Source organism: Macaca mulatta, chromosome 8, assembly GCF_049350105.2.
Source record: "Macaca mulatta isolate MMU2019108-1 chromosome 8, T2T-MMU8v2.0, whole genome shotgun sequence".
NCBI lineage: Eukaryota > Metazoa > Chordata > Mammalia > Primates > Cercopithecidae > Macaca > Macaca mulatta.
In genome coordinates, this window is record NC_133413.1 from 122,801,749 (window position 1) to 122,819,096 (window position 17,348).

At 35.5% G+C, this 17,348-nt stretch overlaps 1 protein-coding gene across 1 annotated transcript in view; it reads right to left on the minus strand.

The window, feature by feature from the left end:
- The window catches only part of CSMD3 (CUB and Sushi multiple domains 3), a 1,224,761-nt gene that overhangs the window by 243,072 nt on the left and 964,341 nt on the right, over positions 1 to 17,348 (minus strand). Inside the window, exon 32 of the mRNA XM_015145899.3 lies at positions 6,223 to 6,339. Within this exon, the coding sequence (XP_015001385.2) occupies positions 6,223 to 6,339 (117 nt within the window). The remainder of the gene's footprint in view (positions 1 to 6,222; positions 6,340 to 17,348) is intronic.

Genomic DNA, 17,348 nt, shown 5'->3' on the forward strand with positions numbered 1-17,348 from the left:
ACTGTGTTGCTGAATAGTTAAAAAAAACCTCACAGACATAAGATCAAAGAGCAAATGGTCAAATATATGTGTGAATTTTAAGGAAAAATATACACAAAACGAACTGCTATTATTTTTAACATAAAAGATGAGAATAGTTACTTAATTTTTCATATGCAAGTCAAAACTACATTAGTAGGTATTTAAAAGTTCAGATGTCTAACGGAAAAACATGTATGTATACATTTAGAGATAGTATGTATGCATCTTATTTTCAATCCATTGTTTTACTTTTTTCTTCTAAATTACGAGAAGACCTAAATTCTCAGATTACCTTTTACAGGTTAATAATTCATGCAGAAATGTAAAAGATGTGATATTGCAAAAACAAATCACACTTATTAACCACTATGTAATTACCCAAGTCTATCAGCCCAAAATAAAATACATTTAGTGAATACAATAAGAATTGATGAAATAGTTGCTACTTATCACTGTTTTTAATATAATACTTAATAAAATTATATATTTTTTAAAATTATAATCTTATAATGTGAGTAATATCCTAAGGAAAGATGTTTCTAGGTTAACTGGAAGAAAAATACTTCAATGAGAAATAGGAAAGATAGCGGTGGTGAATAAGAAACAAACAAAATACATTTAAGTAGAAAAAAAGTTCAAGGTAGTGGCAGCTACTTTTTTAAAAAGCCTCTCCTACAGCAATATGCAAAAGGGTTTGGTAACTCTGTATACCATTTGCACATAGTAGACTAAATTGACAATTACTTCAGATGATATAGGGATTCATAAATTTGAAACTTATACAACCAAGAGACTGTGCCAATAATAAAAGATAGGTGAGAAGGTAGATTACTCGGGCAGATGTAAGGTTTTTATGCCCATTTTGAACATACCAAGTGTGAAAACTAGTCTTGGGAAAGAATAAGCTCTGTACACTAATAAATATGCCTTCAGGGTGTGTCTTCTAGGAGGTAGAGCTATCTGGAATGCTAAACACAAAATTAAGTCACCATCAACTATACTGGATATCCTCAGGATGTTTTACATGTTGGAATTTTCCAAGAAATCTGAATGTCAGTTTGCAGTCCACACAGCTGATGTATGCTTTATACAGCAACTTATATTAAGATTTTCTACATAAAATTTTATATATATGTGTGTGTATAGATATAGATATAGATACATAGTTTGCCCTTCATAGTGGATTGAATAGTGTTCTCCAAAATTTATGTTCACCAAGAAGTCCAGAATGTCAGCATACCTAGAAACAGGGTTTTTGCAGACGTAATTAGTTAAGGATCAAGATGATATCATATTAGAGTAGAGTGGGCCCTAAATCCAATAAGTGGTGTCATTATAAGAACAAGAGAAAGCAGAGAGACACACAGAAACAGACAGACAGGAGAAACAGTCTTGTAAAGAGGGAGTCAGAGATTGGAGTAAGTCAGTTATAAGCCCAGGAACCTCAAGACTTGCTGGGAGTCACCAGAAACTAGAAAGAAGCAATGAAGAATGCTTCTCTAGAGCCAACAGAGGAAGTGTGGCATTACTGACACATTGATTTTAGGCATCCAGCCTCTGGAACTGTGAGAGAATAAAATTAAGCCACTAAGCCTGTGGTACTTTGTTATAGTAGCCTTAGGACACGAATATGTTCTCTGTTACACATAATTCCTAGAAAATAAGAAGAGGATGATTGAAGAGAGATGGAGGTGGGAGAATAGGAAGGAATGATAATTCCAACAATATTTCATGTGACTATTTCAATATTTCATGTGAAAGTAATCCAGATATCATGTTGCTAATTGCAAATTATTTCTTCTGAATTATAAGGAGGTCCTTCCCTCTGTTTTTAAAATTTCATCTCCTCCAATTGCCTGAAGTTTTTTTTTTTTTTTTTTTTTTTTTTTTTTTTTTTTTTTTTTTTTTAACCAATTGATACACCTCATATCTTCAGCTTTGTCTTCTCTACTTTCTCTTTGGGCTTTAAATTAAATACCCCAGTATCTGCTGGAGTAAGAGAAAATAAACAAAACCAAACATTATCTGCCGATTTACACTCTACTTTGACTGTCATCCTATATATTTATGTTTCTTCTCAGCCAGGATTGTTGAGATAGAAATCCACACATTTATTCCCAAATTTTACTAATTCCTCCCTCCCTGACATCTTATTTGGACTCCTATACTCTAGGTATAAGTATAATACATATTAACAAAAAAATTTCCCTCTGACAATGTTAACAGTTCTCTTACATTCTGAAGCATGTTATCTATACCAAATGAAAGGTAAAATAAAATTGGTCTTCCATGTTTCTGACCCTTAAATATAATTCATAAAGTCTTAAGCAACTAAACCACAAGAAAAAGCAACTGGTGATTAAACATTGAAAAATGAAGAAAAATTAAATATATTTTATTGATAGATAAGTAGGATTTTTTAAATCCAAAAAGCCAAATGTAATTAGTCTTATACGTAGAATGAGGGGAGTAAAATATTAATAAATGATATCCAATTGATCCATAACTGTTATTTTTCTAAGAATAATAAAACAAGTAGAATCCTGCAGGATGAATATTGCCAAAATCTGACCCCAATACCTGAATTCAAATGAAATTCAGTGATGCTCATGAAAACATTATGAACTGACATTTGTCTTATTTATAAAAACTAAAAGATGGCAATTGACTGACAAAGAGTATTTACTCAATCAACCAGTAAAGCGGAGTAATATGCACATATTTATTAGGTTGGTGTAAAAGTAATTGTGGTTTTTGCCATCAAAAGTAATGGCAAAAATAACTTACAGGCATTTAATTCTACACCAGGCAAAAAAAAAAAAAAAAAAAAAAAAAAAAAAAAAAAGTAATTTGGTATCACATGGCCTGTAAGAAACACAAGTAGCTCATCTGGAATTATCTGAAATAATCTGTTATCTCTTCTTACCTTGAAGGACTAAAAATGTTCTGTTAGAGTTTTCAGAGACAATCGTCATATGTAAAGTCATGTAGATCTTTCGTGGGTGATTTAATTTATTTTCATGTGTAATGTTGGTTATATGTTATTTTCTTTTTACATAAGGATGTTAGAGCCTTAACCCATATGTAAAATGCAATCCAGTCAATGCACTGAGTGTATTTGACAGACATTGTGCTAAATCAGTGGTTCCCAACCTTTTTGGCATGAGGGACAGGTTTTGTGAAAGACAATCTTTCCATGGGATGGTTTCAGTGATCTACTTCAGATCATCAGGCATTAGTTAGGTTCTGATAAGGAGTGCACAACCTAGATCCCTCACATGCACAGTTCACAACAGGGTTTGCACTCCTATGGGAATCGAATGCCACAGCTTATCTGACAGGAGGTGGAGCTCAGGCAGTAATGATAGCTCACTTGCCACTCACTTCCTGCTGTGCGGGCCAGTTCCTAACAGGCCAAGGACCAGTACCAGTCCATGGCCCAGGGGTTAGGAACCCCTGTGCTAAATGATGTAAGAGTCATGTTCTAAGAGCATCTGCATATAAAAGATACAGACGAAGGAATTATTATAATTTGAGATAAATGACAGTAAAAGAAAAAAATGTGGGAAGTGATATGTGATGAAGTAATACTGAAAAGTAATAAATATAGCTCAATGTGGCAACAGAAAAAAAATTATGGCAAAGTGAGAATGAGAGGAAGCAGAAGCAAAATAGAAATCTGATTTGTAGAGATCCAGTAACTACTGCTTGACCATCTCTCATCAAAGAGGTAAAGGAAGGTAATAGGAAGAAGTCAACAGTCAGTATTTATTTACTTTCACTATCCTACTCCCAGAAAATTGTAAGGGATTATCAGATGATTGAATAGCCACTGGGATATAAAACCCAAAATATTTGTTTTCATGCTTTAACTAAATAACACAAATAGTTGTCTTATTTTAAAAATGCTATTTTTAAGATCTTAGTTCAATCTAATAATGTAGGTCATTTAATTTAACCTTTTTTGGGGGTGGAAGAGGGGACAGGGGATGTTTTATACGAATGTGAACATAAAGAAGAAGGTGTATATGTGTACTTGTGTATGCATACGACTTACTATGTTATTATGCCAATCACTCATATACATCAAATTATTATAAAATAGCCATATAAGGTGTATTTGCCATTGCTACTTTAGAGATGTGTAAGGTTCAGGCTGACAATATGACTTGTCCAATGAAAATAGCAAGTAAGTTAAGTTGAGCCTTAACCCAGAAATCTGACTTGAAAGCTGGCATTTGTTAACCCAATGATATTAAACATGAAGTATGTTAGACATACTTTATATGTGTATGTATCTCTCTCATTTACTGCTCACATCTCTAATCTACAAACAAAATGATAGCAAATTTATAAATAAAGAGGCAGTCTCAAAGAGATTATGTAACTTGTTCAAAGGCAGATAGCTAACGTGACAAGGCTGAAATTAGAATACAGGTGCTTAAATATATATGTAACTTACAATGAAGAATGATGCAACATTTGTAAAATAAAATTAGTTTTTTACTAATAAATCAAAGTACACTTTGTTTTGTCCACAAAAAACAAGAAGATTCATTTAAAAATAGTTTTAAAAACCAACTATTATTGGCTCAACATAGCAGTTTTTTTAATATTAAGAGGATTAAATTCAACTTATATTAACCCTACAAAAATATAGATTTCATTCTTTAGGAATCTGTTAATTTACTTTTGTTTCAATTAGTACTTTTTCTTTCTCTTTTTGAGCATACATAGGCTACAGTAATACATCTCCAAGGTGACCAGCATGTCTATTTGTCAGGACACTAAATGGCTAATTTTCCTCTTTCTCATTCCTTTGGCCACATGGCATCCCAAGAATAATAGGATAAATAATGGCTTCCAAAGAGGACTCAGAGAGCCATGAAGTTTTCTGGATAATAATTGTTAGGATTCTGTCAGCAACCATGTAACATTTTTTTGCATCTGGGGAGCATAAAACTCTCTAGCAAAGGAAGGACTCAAAAGGCAAAAAATAAACACAATTAAGGGAATGATATTTTTCTTTCTAAACTGTCATTCTCTTCACTATCAAAGAGCTCACCTTTGATTCAACCGATCGATACGCTAGGGGAAAGAAATACTTTGTAGAGTACAAAAACATACACTTTGCTAATGCTGGCATCATCACTCTGTTTAAATGTTAAAATAAAAAGTTTAGTACTTCATTTCTGATGACAGTGCTCTCAAGTAAGTTGAAGATCTTGGACTTGTTTCAGAAGGATGAAAAGGAGGATATATAGGTATCTGGTTATAAGAAATTGGACTGGAAGCATCAGCTTATTTTATATCTCAGCAGCAGAAATGTTAAGTCAAGATGTTATGCAACTATCTCTAATGATAAAATCCATGTCCTTCTGCTGAAATACTGAGTCATCCAGACCCAGACATTCCTTATAGCTATAACAAATCCTTTACTATGTAACACAATGCTGTAAATCTAAATTGTAGAAGTCTATGAACTTTACTGCTCTCTAAATTTCCCTTGCCTATCCATCCATGAACAGAGCTTAATCTGGGTTAGATCCAGGTGGATCTCAGAACCAAAACCTTTAGAAGCCAGATAAGTGACTTCTAAGATGTGTGATCAGAAAGATGTGAAGGCAGCAAAGGACACATTGTCTTCTTAGTGCCGATGCAGAATAGATTGTCAGGTTGACAAGATGAGCTGAAATGTCCTTTGCTGTCTTTTTGTATTTATTGCTGTCCCTGAAACTAGATGCTTAAAACCAAAAGCTCTTCTTTCTGGAAATGTGTTAATAAACTATAAAATTGATATGATTGTTTTGTAAATACTTTTATTACTATTGTAATAGTTCAATATTTGACTTAATACATATTTTACAGAGCAGCCTTGGCTTTATGCTCTGGCAATTTCCCATTTTATAAAATTCCAATATGAAGGCACTTGCAAGGTTACTGATATACTCATTTTTAAAAATTAAAAACAATCCTGTTTTCATTTTTGTATTGTTGTTCACCTGTGTACTTGACTGTAAATTCAGATTGAGTAAGATGACCTCAAAATTGTATTATTACAAAACCACCATCTAAAAAGAATTGCAAAGTAAAATACTTTATGGATAGTAGGTATTTTCATTTAAAAATTTTGAATAGCATGTAGTGAAAAATAAAGCATGTCTGGATGAAATACTACATAATGAGTCGAATCTTACTTACCAAACTCCTTTGGAACTGCTATAGAATAAACACAATTATGTCCCACACTGTAATTTTTTGGATAGTTTGGTGATAGAACAGTGCCTTCTGAACCTGTTGAACGACTTCCACAGGGTGCTAGGAAAAAATGGTGAAAATGTCAGTTTTAGAAAAAAGTTTAAAAAAATTGATACCATGGTTATCTTCTTCATATAAAAATATATGGCTACTGGAATTTAAGGTGTATAATTTATTTGCAACTTTTAATAAGATCTTCTAGTGTTAAATATTTAAAAAATAAAAAAGTGTATAAACAAAACTTTATAAGTATTCAAATTTCCTGTTCTCAGAAACAAAGTATGTAATATAACAATGTTGTAATGGTGTTATCTAGAAATATAATAATGGTGGCCTAGCTTTCATTTGTGATAAGAGTGTGAAATTGATCATCTTTTTTATGATAATGATAAATTAAATATGCAAGTGGGAAATTGTATTACTTGCTGTCAGGCTTTGAAATTCTACTCAGATTCAACACTATGTGTGAGACATGAATGACTGTACAAACACATTCACCCACTCATCTAAGTATTCTACTTTCTCATCAACCTTTATCTGTATATATAATTTACCTTGAAATCAGAGGAGTTGTTGATGGTGCCTTGAGGCAGACTTATTGGCTACCTCAGGCCCAAGGTGGTATGTTAAAAAAAGAGAAAAAAAAAAAAAAGAAAAGATGAGGGTGAAATTAATGTTTCTGATAAACTGTAGATGGGGGTTATTCACAAGATGGGGGATGCATTAGGATTCATAGTTCTAGAACTCAAGAGAGACCTGAGCTAAATGGAGATTTAATATAGAAAGCATATGGATGGTAACTGATATTCTTTAAGTGAATAAGATCACTCTGAAAAGTATGCAGAATGAGAAAAGATGGGCAAAGATGAGGTTCTGGGAAACACCAAAGGTTTAAAATCAGATAAAGAGTGGCTGACTCCAGAGAAATTGCTCTCCTGGGGGCCAAGGGAGAAGAGTTTCAGTGAAAAGCAAGTGTTCAAAGAGGTAAATGTTGCAAAGTGATTAATAAATGAAAAAGAAGTCTGAAGTATGGGTTGACTTGGCAATGTGGAGTGTAAGACTGGAGTTTTTCTGCCCCAGGTCTATAGTTTGCATGAAGAGGGATTTTTTTTTTCTTTTTAAACACCTTGCCAGCTGACCCTCCTCCTTCACCCTTTGAGTACCTTTCTTCAGATTAGGAGCCATCCTTCCTGCAGAGCACACTGTCTGGTGTGCTCTTGTATACTGTAGGTTTTTTAGGGTGCCTTCTGAGGGTAGGGCTGTGCCTGTTGCAGACAGCTAGTAGGAAGCCCACTGTCACTGCCCCTCATATTTTACCAGTATTAAAGCTGATAGTTTGATTTCCTTTGAAGTTTTGCAGGAAGGACAGAGTATAATTTATTACTCTCCTCAAACAGCAAAAGGAGTTTTTCTGGTGCTATTAGTAGAGTAGTTTCAATTAGAGCAGCTCGCTGCAAGTTATAGCAAGGAGGCCAAATCCAGACTGTGGACCAAGAAAGGTTTTTTACATTTTTAAAGAGTTACAAACAAAACAAAAACTACAGAAGAATATTCAACAAAGATATATGTGGCCAGCAAAGCCCAAAATAGTATCTAGTCCTTTACAGAAGAAGTTTGCCAACTCCTGAACTAGAGTGGGGTGGGGGCAAGTAGGGGAGGCTAGATTACAGTTGGATGAAGAATAAATGGTATATAAACAAATACAAAAGTAACCAGAATTATGAATATAAATGGGAGGGAAATGTATAAAGTAGTTTGGAGATGCAAAGTTGAATGAATGTTCTTTGTCGATTTAATAGGGAGGAAGGAATCATTACACAAGGAAAATCAGGATCATTGACCTAGAAATAAGATCAAGAACAAAAGTGCAGTGATTTCCATTAGATATCAGTAGTGGTTTACCTCTGTGACTTGAGAAAAGGAGATTAGAAATAGATAGGTGTAGTCTTTATACTGGGACTTTATTGAAGTTAATGTCTGATTTTCCTTTTAAAGTGCACTGCATGCACTGATGAATTAGGTACCTCCAGAAGAGTTATGACAGTTTGAAAAAGTAAAAACTTGTGATTAATTATTGGTCAAAGTTTTAAAATAGAGCAATACAGTATATTTAAAACACACACACACACACAACACAAAAAGGATGTTGTATTGAGTTGAGTGACTAATGAATATTCTGCCTTTTTTCCTTAACGTTCTATATAAATACTTAGAATGAAACACACTAAAATTAGAATTCTCTAGAAACACGCAAGAAATTGACAGTGATTATAATAACCAAAGATGCATCCCTCTCATCACTCATTATTGTTTGAGATTAGAGCAGTCAGGTGTTATTCTTATTTCAGTACTGATAACTTTATTCAACTGATAATGCTACTGATGAGAGAATCATTCAAGAATGGGCAGTATGTCTCATGTTAATTTTCTTTCTGATTTTAAGGTGCTCCAGAATTAAAATTATAATACTTTGAATGAACATGACAAAAACTATTAAACTCTTATTTTTATATTTGGAAAGTATGAATAGAAATGGAAACTTCTAACTCAAGTTCAGTTCTGTGACTTAGTCATGAACATTGTGCCATCCTATATTAACTTGTGTCTGACAGCCAGAATTTGTTTTATATATTTTATTTTGTATAATTGACATTTAGGACAGCTTTTATTAAAAATCATATTTAGAAATATGAAGGTTCTTTTAAATTACAAATATATTATAAGGTTAAAATTTAATCACATGGTAGTATTATGCTAGATTCTGTTATTTGTACTTGTAACCATAATTTTCTGTTTATTCTGATGAGTGCCTACAGCGTGACCTAATTTATAGTCAATAACAGAATATTATAGTGAGTGATAATAATTATGCAGTGTGTTATTATTATAAATAAGGGAAAATTAACTATGCTCTGAGATACACATCTATTGTAATCTGTTTTATATTAGGTTGGTGCAAAAGTAATTGTGGTTTTGGGCATTACTTTTAATGGCAAAAACTGCAATTACTTTTTCACTAACCTAATATTCATAAAATATAAATGGAATAATAATTAAGTCAGGCCAATTTCACAGATTCTCCTAATATTGGTCTCCAGAAGCATTTTATATTCTTACTTCCTGTTTTAATGTCATCTTATTGGCTAATCGAGAAAAGGGCCGCTTTTATCTTTCTGGCTCTTACTCGGCTGAAGATAAAAGCAAGTCAGACCTTTGGATTCTATTCTTATTTTTGCTATTTGACATATGCCACATATATCTGTGGACCTTTTGTCAAATTGGCTGTTGTTTCTCTAAACAGCCTATATTCCTTGTAATTCATTAAACATAAGAACCCACCTGTTCCTGATTATAACTTATGTAGTTAATAAATCCATATTTTTATTTTTTAATTTATTTTTATTTTTATTTTTTGAGACCAAGTTTTGCTTTTGTTTCCCAGGACGGAGTGCAATGGCACCATCTCGGCTAGCTGCAACCCCCACCTCCCAGGTTCAAGAGATTTTCCTACCTCAGCCTACAGAGTAGCTGGGATTACAGCCATGCACCACCATGCCCAGCTAATTTTTGTATTATTAGTAGAGATGGCGTTTTACCATGTTGATCAGGCCGGTCTTGAACCCCTGATTTCAGGTGATCCATCCATCTTGGCCTCCTAAAGTGCTGGGATTATAGGCGTGAGCCATTGTGCCCAGCCTAAATCTATATTTTTAATAGTATGTTTGTAGAACATTTGAATTTAAGAAGATATGGTTCTATGATTAAGTAAGTGTGGGAAACACATGAGTGAAGGACTTGAGACTTTAGTAAGGTTTAGGGAATATCATGCTCTTTCTCACAAACTTATTTGATCATGGAAAACTTTTTTACATGTAATATCTTACAGAACCTGCCTCCTTAAGAACATACTTGACAAAAGGCCAAACTGATGATTCTAAAATGTGTTTTCTTTTGGTAATAATTTTAATGTTTATGTAATTGATAACAATTAATTGTAATTTTGACACACCAGAGAACTGTGTTTTATGTATATCTATAGAGCCCAACAACTTAAAGATTGAAAATGTCAAACTTAGCCTACTTATAAAATGCCATTATTCTAGATTTGCTCTCCCTGACTCTTGGGGTCCAACAAAGAATCAATTTGTTGCTCATAACCTTATGTGATTTATCAGCTTCTCTAGCTTCTCTGCCTCTGTAACTGTCACAGTCCAGACTCCCATCAATTTCTGCATGTGCTCTTTGACTCTCAGCTCCACTCATCACCACAAGTTCATACCACTGGTAGCACTTTTTCTAAAACATAAGTCTTATCATGTTTCTCTTCTCTTCTCTTCTCTTCTCAGGACAGGGTCTGTACATAGTAAGTTCTCCATAAATGTCTTTGGGTGATTAAATGAACTATACCTGCAAGACCAGGCTACTATAAAATAGTGTTCCATAGTCAGCATATAACATAAACATTTCATTTGGTAGAAATTATCCCAGAAAAAAATCACTTAAATTTAGTACAGAATCTAGATACATCCTCTTTCAATAAATACATATAAGCCTATTTTTTTTTTCTTTCTGCAATTGAAATTTTTGCTTGTTCTTTGCTTGATTACTGTGCTTTACATTTGGGGGCAATACTATATGAAAGATATGTATCTTAAACATTAGAAATGTATCCAATGGTAAAATGTTTATAATATGACTGCTATATGGATTCTGGTTTTTATTGAGGGAACAGCAAACCCAGGTCTAATATCAAACCCATAGTAGCAAATCCATGCTGATATAGTTTGAATGTTGGTGCCCCCCCAAATCTCGTATTGAAATGTTGGAGGTGGGGTCTGATGGGAAGTCTTTGGGTCATGGGGATAGATCCCTCATGAATATCTTGGTGCTGTCCTAGCAATAGTGAGTGAGTTCTCCTTAGATCTGGTTGTTTAAAGGTATATGGCACCTCCTCGTTCTCTCTCTCACTTCCTATCTTGCCATGTAACATGCCTGCTCCCCTTTTGCCTTCTGCCACGATTGCAAGCTTTCTGAGTCCTCACCAGAAGCAGATGGTGAAACCACGCTGCTTGTACATCCTGAAAATCCATGAGCTAATTAAATCTCTTTTCTTCATAAATAACCTAGTCTTGAATATTCCTTTATAGTAATACAAACAGACTAACAAATTGATAGCAAAATTTGACTAGAAAAATTCATATCAAGGTGACATGGTTTGGCTGTGTCCCCACCCAAATCTCATCCTGAATTCCCACATGGTGTAAAAAGAACCCGGTGCGAGGTAACTGAATCATGGGGTCAAGACTTTCCTGTGCTGTTCTCGCTATAGGGAATAAGTCTCACGAGATCTGATGATTTCAAAAAGAGACATTCCCCTGCACCAGCTCTCTCTCTCTCTCTCTTTACCTGTAGCCATCCACGTAAAATGTGACTTGTTCCTCCTTACCTTCCACCATGATTGTGAGGCCTCCCCAGTCATGTGGAACCGTAAGTCCGATCAACCTCTTTCCTTTGTAAATTGCCCAGTCTTGGGTACGTCTTTATCAGCAGCGTGAAAACAAACTAATACACAAGGAGTGGGGTGCTACTATAAAGATATATGGAAATGTAGAAATGGCTTTAGAAACGGGTAATGGGTAGAGGTTGGAAGAGTTTGGAGACCTCAGAAGATAGAAAGATAAGAAAAAATTTGGAGCTTCTTAGAGACTACTTAAATGGTTGTGACAAAAATGCTTATAGAAATATGGAGAGTGAAGTCTACGTTGACGAGGTCTCAGATGGAAATGAGGAAGTCAGTGGGAATTGGAGCAAAGGTCACCTGTATTATTCTCTAGCAAAGAATTTGGCTGCATTGTGTTCATGTCCTCGTACATGTCCTAGAGATCTGTACAAACTTAAAGTTAAGAGTGATATCTTTGGGTATCTGGCAGAAGAAATTTCTAAGCAGCAAACCATTCAACAGGTGGCCTGGCTACTTCTAACAACCTACTGAGAGTGGCAGGAGGCAGCCAAATGCCCAGGAAGACAGGAATGGGTCCCTGGTGAAACCCCACCTTCGAGCAAAATCAGCTTGAAGACTGAAAGACCAGACTGCTGGTCCTAGATGAAACCTGCGACCCAGAGTGAGAACTTCTGTTGCTGTTCACCTGCCCTTTCCTAATTGATTCTTTCTAAAAAATGTCTTTTAACTAATTGAATGCTGTCTTTTCCAATAGTACCTACAGCCTGCCCCTCCCCTATTCTGAGGCCATAAAAAGTCCCAGACAGCTATGCAAAGAGGAGAGAACTGCCTGACTGTGAGATTGGGGGACCACCTCCTGCATCCCCTCTCCACTGAGCACTGTTCTGTTGCTTAATAACATTCGTCTTCACCCCCCTCACCCTTCAACGTACAGGATATCCTCCTTCTTGTGTTCAGTACAAGAGCTAGGGAACCACCAACCATGGGTACAAACTATAACAAAGGCAAGCTGGAACACATCAGCGTGGCTGAGTAAGGCCCGGGTGGGGTGTCGCGGGCCAGAGATTCACAGCTTTCAAAGTGATGGAGAAGAAAACAGCCTACATTACTATAATTAGCTACAGGAGCAAAGAAATGACTTAAAGTTGGAGCTTATATTTAGAAGGGAAGTAGAGTGTAAAAGTTGGAAAAATTCACAGCCTAGCCATGTGGCAGGGAAGAAAAAAAGCATTTTCAGGACGGGATACAAGTGGGATACAAGCTTGTGGAGCAATGACTTGCTGGAGAAATTAGAATGAGTAAAAGGGAGCCAAAAGCTAATATCCAAGACAATGGGGAAGAGGCTTTGAAGGCATTTCAGAGATCTTTGAGGCAGCCCCTATCATCACAGGCCCAGAGGCTTAGAAAAAAGAATGGTTTCCTGTACCAGGTCCATGGCCCTGCTGCCTGCCTTGGGAGGCTTCTCCCTGCATTCCAGTCACTCTGGTTTCAGCACTTGGCTCAAAGGGGTCCAGGTACAGCTCAGGCCATGGCTCTGTAAAGTGCAAGCCATAATCCTTGGCAGTTTTCCCATGGTGTTAGGTCTGCAGATGCTCATAATGCAAGTGTGAAGGCTGATCGTCAACTTCTACCTAGATGTCAGAGAATGTATAGAAAATCCTGGGTGCCCAGGCAGAAGTCTGCTATAGGTTTGGAGCCCCACAGAGAAACTCTATGACTGCAATGCCAAGGGGAAATGTGGGATTGTAGAACCTACATGAAGTCCCCACCAAGGCACTACCTCATGGAGTTGTGGGAAGCAGGCCACCACCCTCCAGACTCTATAATGGCAGAGGCACTAGCAGCTTGCACCTCTGCCTGGAAAAGCGGCAAGCACTCAACTCCAACCTTTGAGAGCAGCCACATGGGCTGCACACTGCAAAGCCATAGAGGCGGGGCTGCCCAAGGCCTTGGGAATCTACCCCTCACACAAGAATGTGGGACATGGTGTGAAAGAAGATTATTTTGGAACTTTAAGATTTAGCGATTGCTCTGTTGGGCTTCAGACTTGTGTGGAGATTACTGACCTTTTCTTTGGGCCAATTTATCACTTTTGGAATGGGAATGTTTACCCAATACTTGCATTACTATTGTATCTTGAGAGTAAATAACTTGTTTTGATTTTATTGGCTCATAGGTGGAAGGGCATGAGTCTCAGATGGAACTTATGACTTTGGACTTCATGCTGGAATGATTTAAGACTTTTGAGAACTATTGGCAGGGGATGATTGTATTTTTCAATGTGAGAAGGATATAAGTTATGAGGGGCCAGGGACAGAATGATAGTGTTTGGATGTTTGTCCACTTCAAATTTCATGTTGGAATGTAATCCTCAATATTGGAGGTGGGGCCAGGTAGGAGGTGTTTGGGTCATGGGGGCAGATCCCTCATGAATGGCTTGGTGCTATCCTTGCGATAGTGAGTAAGCTCTCCCAAGATATGGTGGTTTAAAAATGTGTGGCACCTTCCCCCTCTCTCTTTTGCTTCCTCTCTTGCCATGTGATGTGTCTAATCCCCCTTCACCTTCCACCGTGATTGGAAGCCTTCTGAGACCCTCACTAGAAGCATGGCAGACCACACTTCCTGTAAAGCTTGCAGAATGTGAGCCAATTAAACCTCTTTTCTTCATAAATTACCCAGTATCAGGTACTCCTTTATAGTAATGCAAACAGACGAATACACAGGCTAATATCTTATCAGTCTAAGGAATATGCTCATTTAGTGAGTGAAGTTTTATCCACACAGTGTAATTTCTTATTTTTCTTGTTCTCTATTCTTCTATTTGTTTAATTTTAAAAAATTCTCTTTTGGCTTAATTTGTTTAATTTGATTTGTATGAGTAAAACGTGTCCATGATCCAACTATATTACATATATTCTTATTATACACCTGAATTATGTATGCATTGATACAGTAGATAGATGTAATATTTCTGGAGAAATCAGACCATCACACCACAACCAGGTTTTAAGGTTTCTAATCATCCACTGAAAATACCACTTTGAGCAGGTGTATGTATGTGGGATGAAGGAGCAAGACAGAAGAAGGAGGAGGAGGAGGAGAAGGAGGAGGAGAAGGAGGAGAAGAAGAAGAAATGTATCACTGAGTGAATTAGAAGAAATTTCAAAACATGTATGTGGGAGAAATGCTACTTGAATGTGCAGGTATCTTAGAGACATTATAATACAGGCTACATAGCCTTAAGCTACTTGCAATTTCATATCTGACTCTTCACTTGTTTAATGTATAATTTATTATCAAATATACTCTATAATGAAAATTATTATATAATGTATAAATTATTCACAGAAAGCAAGTTAGGTACTTTTAAAAGTGATGACTTCTTGCAGGTCACAAAAGAGCAATGTGATATATTAAATCAATAATTTACTAGATGTGGTCTGTGACTCTTTCAGTTTGAAAGAACTGCTGTACCTTACAAAACTGCTAGTATATTTCTAGTAAATTACTTATGCATTGATATAGCCTGATTGAATGTCACAAATCATAAATCTAGTATAGAATATATTTGAAAGTTATATCTCCCATGGAGCATTTTTTAAGAGAAGGCTTTCCTAACCCTTAAGCTCTGTGAGATGAATTTGAATTCAGAAAGCTATTAGTACCAATATTGACTTTAAAATTAAAATACTATTGTTTGTTTCTTCTTTTGTTCAAAAATTTGATCTTAGTGAAAATATCTAACTATCCAGCCATTCCCTTCATGCTTCTTTTTATGTCTCCCCTATAACAATAGGTACTTAATTTTGTTTATCTGCCTTAAATGATAAGCCTTCAACAATGCTCCATTACATGTGAATTGACTTTGTTTAAATTTCACACTTCTTTTTAATACTAAAAAAAAAAAAAAAAAAAAAAAAAAAAAAAAAAATCCATATCAGTGGGTAATCAGAGGCTTATAAAACATTTTAATGACTCAATAATTCAACTTAGTAGGATATAAGCTTTTACATCTGTCATCTCACTGATTGCCTGGATTCATTCATTAGATTTTCCTGGCTAGGGAGCCATCACCTTCATCCCTCAGTGCTCTGTGAGCTGTTTTCTACATCAGAGAGTGTGATCTTAGAGAAAGAGTCATTCTATGCCAAAGTCCTATGAATAGCTATATCCTTGAATAGATCTTCCATGTTACCATATACAAATTCTACTACTAGTAACAGTTTTGGAGGGCATAGACAGTTAATGTATGATGCTATGTGACTCATTTTGTACCCCAATTTTAAAAATTGAAATATAACTTACATACATAAAATTCACTGTTTTAAAGTATACAGTTGAATGCTTTTTAGCATATTCATGAGTTTTAAAACTAACACCATTTTCTAATTTTAGAACATTTCCTCCACTCCCAAAATAATTTCAGTACCCATTAGTAGTCACATGCTGTTGTCACTATCCTCAAGTTCCTGGAAATAGCTAACTTTTGAGGAAACTGTATGGGAAGATAATTTCTTAAAAGATTTGAATTATTGGCACTTTTTGAAACTAAAATACCTTTTTATCACATAGTTGATGTCTTACTGCTTTTTAATGATGAAAACCTTTTACTATTTAAAGAAATTGCTTAAAGCAACTAATAGTTTAAATGACTTTAAAGGGAAAAACACTCTTTAATAATTTGTTAACTTCTACCAAATCGCTTCAAAAATGTTGTTTTCTTGGGAACGTTTTCTCTAATTTCCAGACTTTTTCAGAAGCCCCCATTATATAGTATTTCATCAATTACTTTTAGGGGAGTAAATACAGTTTGTAATTTTGTATTTATTTTGTATGGCTATTTGATTAATGTCTATATCTATCTCTAGTCTATAAGATCTATCAGATCAAAGTTTCCATGTCTTCTCTGCATACTATTTGTACCTCTGGAGCCTAGCATAGTTGTTGTTTTTATAATAGGCTTCCAATAAATATACGCTGTATTAGGAAAAAAGACAAAATATAAGTTATTAGTATCTTGCTATTGACTAAATACATGGAGTATAAAACTCATAGACTTAAAAAATCCTTCCATTTAGGATAGCGTGGTAGAACACAATATAAAACAGCACATTGGAATCAGGTTTAGGTTTAGGCTGGGCACGGTGGCTCATTCCCATAATCCTAGCACTCTAGGCAGAGTCAGGTGGATCACTTGAGGTCAGGAGCTTGAGACCAGCCTAGCCAACATGGCAAAATTCCATCTCTACTAAAAATAAAAATAAAAAAAAAACTTAGTCAGGCATGGGAACAGGTGCCTATAATCCTAGATACTCGGGAGGCTGAGGCAGGAGAATCACTTGAACCCAGGAGGCAGAGGTTGCAGTGAGCCAAGATTGTGCCATTGCACTCCAACCTGGGCAACAGAGTGAGACTCCATCTCGAAAAAGAGAGAGAGAAAAAAAAAAGGTTTAGGTTTAAATTCCAGCTTCAGTCTTTACTGACTGAGTAGCCTTAGGACAGAGGGAAATATAAACTTGAACTGAAACAGTAAGTGTCTGTTAGATCTGGTATATAGCGTGGGTTTAGGTAAAATGAATTAGGGAACTGCCCTGATCTACTCCAGAAT